The sequence below is a fragment of the Meleagris gallopavo genome, chromosome 15 (genome assembly GCF_905368555.1).
Source record: "Meleagris gallopavo chromosome 15, MGAL_WU_HG_1.1, whole genome shotgun sequence".
Classification (NCBI taxonomy): domain Eukaryota; kingdom Metazoa; phylum Chordata; class Aves; order Galliformes; family Phasianidae; genus Meleagris; species Meleagris gallopavo.
Genome location: NC_139418.1, coordinates 17,405,969 through 17,414,466, shown reverse-complemented (window position 1 = coordinate 17,414,466; position 8,498 = coordinate 17,405,969). Strand labels below are relative to the sequence as shown.

At 59.3% G+C, this 8,498-nt stretch overlaps 1 protein-coding gene across 1 annotated transcript; it reads right to left on the bottom strand.

The window, feature by feature from the left end:
- Positions 1 to 446: 446 nt before the first annotated feature.
- Positions 447 to 1,708, bottom strand: POU4F3 (POU class 4 homeobox 3). Its single transcript, XM_085236605.1, has 2 exons — positions 1,589 to 1,708; positions 447 to 1,307 (listed from the first exon to the last, which is right to left on the bottom strand). Exons 1-2 carry the CDS (start codon positions 1,706 to 1,708, stop codon positions 447 to 449), a joined length of 981 nt encoding a protein of 326 aa, XP_085092731.1.
- Between the last annotated feature and the right edge of the window lie 6,790 nt (positions 1,709 to 8,498).

The following is an 8,498-nucleotide window of genomic DNA, read 5'->3' as shown; positions in this document are numbered from 1 at the left end:
GACGATTTTCGTTGATTTCGCGCTCGCAAATATTCTCCTCGGTCCTCCCAGCGCCGCCGGCTCGGAAACGAGACAGGGAGCCAGAAACGACACGTTCCCTTCGGGTTGAAAAATAAAGCCTTTATTCCAGAGTCGAGGTGGGGAGCGGCGCTCCGTTCGGAGGGCGACGGGACGGGACGGGCGGGGAGCGCACACGGGCCGGAGCTCCCGGCGCTGCACCCGGAACGGCCCGCACACGGCTCTCCTCGCGCGACAGTCCGGGAAACCGCTGGGACGCCGCGCCCGACCACGAGGCCCGGGGGGCGAGGGCGGCCCGCCCCGTCCCGGGGCTTCGGTGGGGCAGCAGCGGGGGTTCTTCCCGTCCCGTCCCGTCCCGCCCCGTCCCGCCGAGCCCCGGGCGCAGCCGCGCCGTCGGTGGGTGGGGGTGCCGCCCGGCCGGGCCGCCGTCAGTGCACCGCGGAGTACTTCATGCGCTTCTGCTTCTGGCGCTGGTTGCAGAACCAGACGCGCACCACGTTCTTCTTGAGGTCGAGCTTCTCGGCGATGGCCGCGATCTTCTCGGACGACGGCCGCGGCTGCAGCGCGAAGTACGCCTCGAGGGAGCGCTTCTCGGGCGCCGCGATGGACGTGCGTTTGCGTTTGCGCTCCGCGCCCGCGAAGAGCTCCGGTTTGGCGGCGCGGTCGCGGTGCGCGGCCTCGGCCTCCTCCAGCCAGGCCTGCAGCACGGGCCGCAGCGCCGTCATGTTGTTGTGCGACAGCGTCAGCGACTCGAAGCGGCAGATGGTGCTCTGGCTGAGCGAGCCCACGCCCGGGATCTTCAGGTTGGCCAGGGCCGCCCCCACGTCGGCCTGGGTCACCCCCAGCTTGATGCGGCGCTGCTTGAAGCGCTCGGCGAACGCCTCCAGCTCGCGCGGGTCGGACTCCACGTCGGGCAGGCAGGGCGCGGCGGGCAGTGGCGGCGCGGGACCCCCCGGCGGACCCACGGCCACGGGCAGGTGGCCCACGGCGCCCAGCGGGTGCGGCGGCAGCGGCGCGGGCACGGCCGGGGGGTCGGGCAGGGCCAGCGCGGGGGAGAGGTGCTCCAGCAGCTCGGCGTCCAACGTGGGGTGCGGCGGCGGCGCGGGCAGCGCGGGGTGCGGCAGCGCGGCGGGGGCGGCCGGGCCGCAGGGAACGCCGCTCATGGCGTGGTAGGTCGCGTCCGGCTTGAAGGGGTGGCTCTTGGCGTGGGAGACGATGTCGACGGCCGCCAGAGCCTCGGCGCGGGCCAGCAGGCTCTCATCAAAGCTTCCAAATATATTGCCCTGGAGCTGCGAGCAAGAATGCGCATAGTGCAGTCAGTGGGGAATACTGTCATCTCCGGATTAAAAACCTCGCCGAGCACGGAGATTCCTCCTCAAAGCTCAGGTCATAAAAATTAATATGAAGGCAGCGGCTTTGCTCGAAGAGACATGTGGATCAGAGACGGGAGAGGGGAGCGGGATGGGGGAGCGCGGAGACGCGCGATTGTTCTGCTGACATGAAAAAAACATTAAGCGAGCGCCTGTCAAAAACCGTGCCTTAAAGCGGTAATTACGCTCCAGCTACATACCTGCGGGGCCGGGAGGCAAACCCTGCGCATCGCCTCCGCGCCGGCATGCAGCCCGGAGTATTTGGGCTCCTGCAGGGCGGAGTGCATGGGGAAGGGCTGCTTGGCGTTCATGGCCATCATCTTCGCGCACCTCGCAGGTAGGCAGCCCCGGACATCGATTCAGGGTTGTCTCTGGCTCGCCGCCGTCAAAGTGAGCGATTGGCACTGACGGAGCGTCACCCCGCGGCGCCCCCCCCGCTCCCTCACTCATCTTACACCGCCGCCCGGAGCGGGCCCCGCGCACGCGTGTTGCGGGCGGGAGCGAAGGGCGCGGGGCCCGCACCGGCTCGGGACGCGCCGTCGGGGCGGCTCGGTGGGCGGCGGGTCGGGATCGGCGCCGGCCGGGCGGGGAGACGGCCGCTCCGCCGACCCCGAGTTGCTAACTGCCGTCGGGGGACCGCCGAGCCGGGCCGGCCGGGGGGCTGCGGCCGAGGGGCAGTGCTCGGACCCTGCGGGACCTTCCCGCGGCCGGGGGTATCGCATCAGCCGCCCGTGCGGACCCCGCGGCTCGGCTCAGCTCGGCTCGCTTCCGGCTGGGTGCGTCCGGGCGAGGGGCGGCGGTCCGCACATCGCAGTCAGTTCTGCGGGGCGCACAGGACTCTGCCCCCACCCTCTCCCCCCCCATGTGACTCGTTAAGAGAAAAAAGACAACTCCCTCCTCCCGAAATAGTCCTGAAATGGGCATAACTGTTCCCGAGCGATTGTTACTGATTTTTGATTTCTCATCGCCTTCCCACATCTTCAGACGTTACCAGACCTTGGTGGTCTGGGGATTTAAGTAACCCGCACGTGGGAAACGGCCGATTATTTAGCAAACGTAGCACCCGTGCCCGGCTTCGAGGTTTACAAGAGCTTTCTGCGCAGAACAAGTTCGGTTTGGTTTCCCGACCGACGCGCTGCCCGTGCCGTGGTGGCCGGAGGAGAGAAGAGGCGCAACCCGTGGGAGCGGCGCCCATTGCGGGACGGCCGCGCACGGCGCAGGCGCTGCCGAGTCCCGCTTCCCCGAGCGGGGCCGCGGGCTGAGCGAGGGACGGGGCTCCGGCGCGGGAGGCGAAGGGGAGAGAAAGGCGGCCGTGCGGTGTCAGCACCGCGGACAGCGCAGTGGCGGGGCGGCCCGGCGGCTCCCTCCCGCCGTGCCAGGAGAGCCGCGCGGGGCCGCGAAGCTCCGCGCCCTGATTTACGATAAAAAATTTAAAGGAAATCATTTATATTTCAAAGGGCCTAAATAGCTGCATGAAAGTTTTATCCGAAGCGGCACCATATTTATAGGCGGTCCTACTTTGTTGGGAGTAATTAATAGAGGGATGCTTTTCAGACCTTCGTTTTATTCTTAACCCTCCCCTTATTTACCCGCTCCGGCTGACATCAGTGCAGCAGAGCAGCCCGGCAGTGCGGTGCTGGGAGCAGTGCTGGGTGCAGAGCTGGGTGCAGAGCTGGGTGCAGTGCTGGGTGCAGTGCTGGGAGCAGTGCTGGGTGCAGTGCTGGGTGCAGTGCTGGGAGCAGTGCTGGGTGCAGTGCTGGGTGCAGTGCTGGGAGCAGTGCTGGGAGCAGTGCTGGGAGCAGTGCTGGGAGCAGTGCTGGGAGCAGTGCTGGGTGCAGCGCTGGGAGCAGTGCTGGGAGCAGTGCTGGGAGCAGTGCTGGGTGCAGTGCTGGGTGCAGAGCTGGGAGCAGTGCTGGGTGCAGTGCTGGGAGCAGTGCTGGGTGCAGTGCTGGGTGCAGCGCTGGGAGCAGTGCTGGGAGCAGTGCTGGGTGCAGAGCTGGGAGCAGTGCTGGGAGCAGTGCTGGGAGCAGAGGCTGGGAGCAGTGCTGGGAGCAGTGCTGGGTGCAGTGCTGGGTGCAGTGCAGTGGGTAGCAGTGCTGGGAGCAGTGCTGGGTGCAGTGCTGGGAGCAGCGCTGTTGCAGCGCTGGAGCAGTGCTGGGTGCAGCTGGGTGCAGAGCTGGGAGCATCGAGCCTGGTAGCCAGAGCGTGCTGGGCGCAGTCCCCATTCCCTGGAGCTCCTCTCCCCTCCCGAAGGATTGCACTGCACTGGCACTTCTCCCCATCCCCACACTCCCCTTCCCTCTGTTGGCCAGGAGCTGCAGCAGCCCGTGGGGCCTCCAATCCCACTCCCACGTGGGCTGGCAGATGTGGCCCAGGCACACAGCAGCCAAACATTATGTGTGCACAGAGCTCTGCCCAGGGCCGTGTGGCATCCCAGCCCAGCCCAGCCCTGTGCCACAGCCCAGCCCGAGCCCTTCTGCTGCTCACACCGTGTGGTGGTTTTTCCTTCCCTCCCAAAGGCCACTGTTCTGAAAGACACTGAACGGGGTAACCTAGCTGCTGAGCTGCCTTTAATTAAAGCTGTAAAATATTGATGTTCCTGGCCCTGTCTACTGACGTTACACCTTACAAACAGAGGAGAGGAGTCCAAGGGATAAACAATAACAAGTTAAAAGAGCCCAGATGGTTTGCCATCAGAAACTATCTGCAGACTCAAAGGTGTCACTGCCATAGATTTCAGAGATCATTCATCTACTGGTAAATAATTAATGGTATTTCTGGAAGAAAAAAAACCACCAAGCCCATACCCTGATGAAACATCACCGCTGACTCATTGAAAATCTGAAGGCAGCAGTCAGATTGAAGGCGTGTGCTGAGCCCACGGTGCCATCCTATTCTTTGTCACCATTTGAAGGTCGTTATCCATTTTCCTAAAACATCAAAACATTCTGCTCTCATTTAGGATTTAATTCAAAGCCCATCACAGTCGGCGTGCTGTCAGCAGGCTCTCGGTTTCATTTTATCATTTAGTTGGAAGGATTTGTAGTAAATGCTTACATGGGGGTGAGGGATGCTCTGACATACAGGAGTCCATCATTTAACCACAGTTTGTCCTCACACACTCTCTACGATGGGCGGTCATCAGCGCTGCCAACACCACCACCAGGCTGATGTATCTCACCCCATTAATTTTCCTCAGTTGCTCTTTAGAGCACCCGTGGTTTCCTGCAAACAGCCCACGGTGCTGCTTTACACGTGAGGAGCTGAAGCGAGGGGACCGACTCACGGATGTGAACCTTCTGTCCCTTTGCACACACAGCTCCCACCCACTGCTACGGAGCTGCATCCCCTGCCCAGCACTGTGTGGGGTTTCTCCTCAGCCTTCTTCACTGCCCATCTAGAAGAAATGACATTTTTTTTCTCAAAGAATGTTTTCCACCCTCCAGTAAGGCTCCAGGACTGAGTTGAGCTCTTTGCTGAGGCGCAGCGCCTTCTCTGAGGTCGCTGGAGCCCTGCAGGAGGAGCTCTGCGTTGAGCCCAGGATGTTCTCAGTGCACCCTCAGCCCCACACGGCGCTGCATGCAGCACGATACGGCCGTTCCACTGCACAATCTGATCGAGGAAATGGCTAGGATTACCCAGACGGTCAATTATTCATCAGCTAAACGGCCCAGCATCAATTACCTGGCTTGATTCTCTTATTCATTAAGGAGATTGAAGAGCCCGACTTAACAAAGCCAAAAGAAAGTTGCTAAGCTACAGCAGCTGCCCAGCCTCACGGGAGGGCCGCGGTGCCACCCTGCAGTGGCTGTGTCCTGCTGGGGTCACCACGAACTGGCCAAAGGAGCAGCTGAGGAGGACGTCGTCCCTTCGTGTCTCTAAGAGTGCATTCATTTCCCTTAGAGAGCGTTTGGTGAGGTCTCATCAAAGGTGGAAGTTGGGGTCTCACATTTGGGATGTGGGATGTTCAGATGGTGACGGTGCTGCCCACGGAGCTGCTAAGAGGAGTGGGGAACTGTTGTGATGTGCTCACTGCTTCCAGTTGAATAATAGGGGCTCTCTTTCACCTTCTGCAATTAAAAAAATTAAAGCATTTTGCCTTCTTGTCTTTTCCAGCCGCATGCAGGGGAGCTCTCAGAGACCTCAGCTTTGGATGTGACACTGAGCACAAACATGGGCATTCCCAGAAAGCTATGCAGGTGTTTGCAAGTATCACCTCGAGATCAAAAGTATTCCTTAGAGGAATATTGTGTCTGTATTAAAATATTAAAAGAGCAAAAGCAGTGATGTGTGTTGGAGGGCAGCGGGGATGGCACTCCGTCCCGTCGCAGCCGTTGGGAATGGATGCAGTTCCGTCTCTGAATTTTTCAGCAACGGTTCTGGTTGAAGTCTGATGGACACGAGGAGCTCCATGCACTCCTTTGTGATGTGCATGAATTATAGAGCTTGTTTCGTGTGTCTTTCCCTGAAATTGAAACTGTAACGAAGCAGACTCTGATGCTCCTTAAAAATCAAACCCATCTGTTTCCAATGAAGATCACACGAGTGACAGCGATATTTTCCAAGGCAGGAGGAGGGCAGAGTGCTCATCTATCAGGCATCTCTTTCTTGTTATATTTGCTCCTAACTCTAGAAATACATCTAAATGTGGTCTAACAAGACTCTGCTCCGCAAGAAATTAATGAGGAACAAACATTAATTATTCACGGCCTGAAACAGGAGGTCTGCTAATGTTCCCGCTCATCAACAAGTCGCACAGCTGCAGCACACAGGGCAGCCCCGGGGAGGAAGCAGGAGAGCGCTGCGATCTGTGCCTCGCTGCCTCCGAGCTGCCGCGCCGACCCGGGGCTCCCAAAGCCGCCTGGTGGCACCCAGGGTAACACGGCACAAAAAGACCCCGGGCATCGCCGCTTAGCCGGCCCCGCTGCCCTCCCTGACACAGGGAAAGTTAAGGGATAAGACGAGGAAACGAACAGCCGGAGCGAAACGAGCGGCTGCAAAAGGCACCGGCGCGGTCCGGAGCCGGGAACGGGCGCTGTTCGAGCTGCGGCCGGGATCCCGGGGTGCGGAGCTCCGCCCCGGCCGCCGCGCTCGGCTTTACTGCGGGCGGAGCGGGCGGTTCTCCTGCGGGCCTTCATCTGGGTGGATGCGATGATGTGAACCGAGCCGTGCTGCCCGGAGCACACTTAGAAACTGAGGGCTCCAGTTAGGAAAAACTGAAGCTAAAGCGTAATTGGACAACGCGTTTCTTCCAGAAAAGAGATTGAGATATTAAACAAAATCAAGACGTGTTTCCTCCGAAGAGACAAAATTACGCGGCCAGAAGCCCACAAATCCTTTCCCTCTGCCAGAATCCTCAACCTGGAGCTGCGCTCCCGGTTCTGTGAGGTCGGTTATTGCTGTAACAAAAGCAGAGCGGCTCATCCATCTCAGCGCAGGCACGACGTCCCCCCGTGGTGCAGCGGATGCTGTTTGTCTGCGCAGCCACCTGGAGGAGCCCCGAGTGTGTGGAGCAAAGCGATTTGCGGCGTTACAGCATTCAGCAAGAGCCAAATTGGAGCAAACTGGGGCAGGGGAAGCAGCTCTGCGTCCACCCCATCCGCCTCTGCCAGCACGGCCCCACGGCCTCACATTCACCACATTTTGGTCATCATCCGCAAGCCAGTAAGAGCAAAGATACATTTCATTAATTATCCATGATAATTAACATAGAGATTGAAAAGCTTAAATATTTCCAGGGGAAAATAATCAGACTATTTTGCATTTGGAAAGCTTTGCACTCCCCATTCAGGCTGGATTTAAAGCACCACAAACTGTGCTAAAGCAGCAACAGCTCAGCACTGACCCCACGGCAGCCTCAGAGCCAATGAGGTCACACAGACAGACAGATTTGGTGACTTGTCCGTACCGCAGAGTCTCTCCTCTCTGTGTCCCATACAGTTCAAAGCTCCGTTCAAAACTGCACCCTAAAACCATCCCAAGGGGAGGATTGGGCTGCTGGGATCCTGGTCTGCGTTGCAGCAGAGCCCTTCCCTCTCTTCAGGACCACAAATCCCCCATTCAGCTGCTCACCACCCTAACACCAAACCAGAGCCCTTCCCGCTGTTAGAGTTTCCCACCATGTGTGCTTTGGGAATTGCTCTGCATCCATTCTGGCTGAGCAGGGCGCAGTGGGACCCCTGGGGCTGCGTGTTGTGCCAGGGAGGGGATGTTTGCTGAGTCCCCCCTGGGGGCTGTGGTGCCCACGGACTGAGAATCACAGCACAGCAGTGGGGGGTGGTGGGGTTCTGTGCCCCATAGCTCTATGAAATTATTCAGCCTGCGCTGCTTTCACATTCCTTTTACGTTAATGCTCCCTGAAATCTTCATTAAAATTTGAAATTAAAATGTAACAATCGGAGGGGGGCAGGGAGGAATTCTGTCACCTAACATTAAACTCATCGCTCTCACATTTACATTTCCTGGATTTTTAATTAGAGAAGTCACACGAGGCGGTCACTCGCACCGCGCAGGGCTGTGTGTCACCGCAGCTCCGGGCGCTGCAGGGCTGCAGGGCTGCTCTGCTTTCAGCAGCTCTTCTTGTCAGCATCTGTGACATCTCTGCTTCTTGCTCGGTTTCTCACCTGTCAGACGTGTTGAGGAGCGCCGCTGTGATCAGGCAAAGTACATCTTGACTCACTGAGCCACCTTCCACCGAGGGGCAAATGTCCCCCAGAAAGCCTGGCAGGTGAGAGGCGTTTCCAAAGCAGCGGAAAGTTCATGGTTAAGAACCATTGCAGAAAGCTCTGGGGGTTCTTGGAGCACCTCAAGGCTTTGCTGTGCAAATCCTCCCACACCGACACTGGTTTATTTTGGGGGGAGGGTGACCTCAGGAGCACCGCTCAGAGCCCCCACGGCCCCACAGCCTCACAGCCCTGTGCTGCTGCAGCAGCAGACACCGGGGCAGCACTGCTGTCACAGAACTGCTGCGTTCCTCACAGAAACGTTGGTCTCAGGGCAGTGCTCACTGCAGGTTGCTCTACAGCTACTCCTGGCACTCTCTGGAAGGCACCGGTTCCTCCCAGAGCCCGTGGGAGCCCAGAGGCTGCAGGGAGCACTGGGGGAACTGGT

Coding starts and splice junctions, on each gene's coding strand:
- POU4F3 (XM_085236605.1), bottom strand. CDS start 1,708: ATGATGGCCATGAACGCCAAGCAGCCCTTCCCCATGCACTCCGCCCTG. Junction 1,308..1,588: donor TTTGCCTCCCGGCCCCGCAG/GTATGTAGCTGG, acceptor TCTTGCTCGCAG/CTCCAGGGCAATATATTTGG.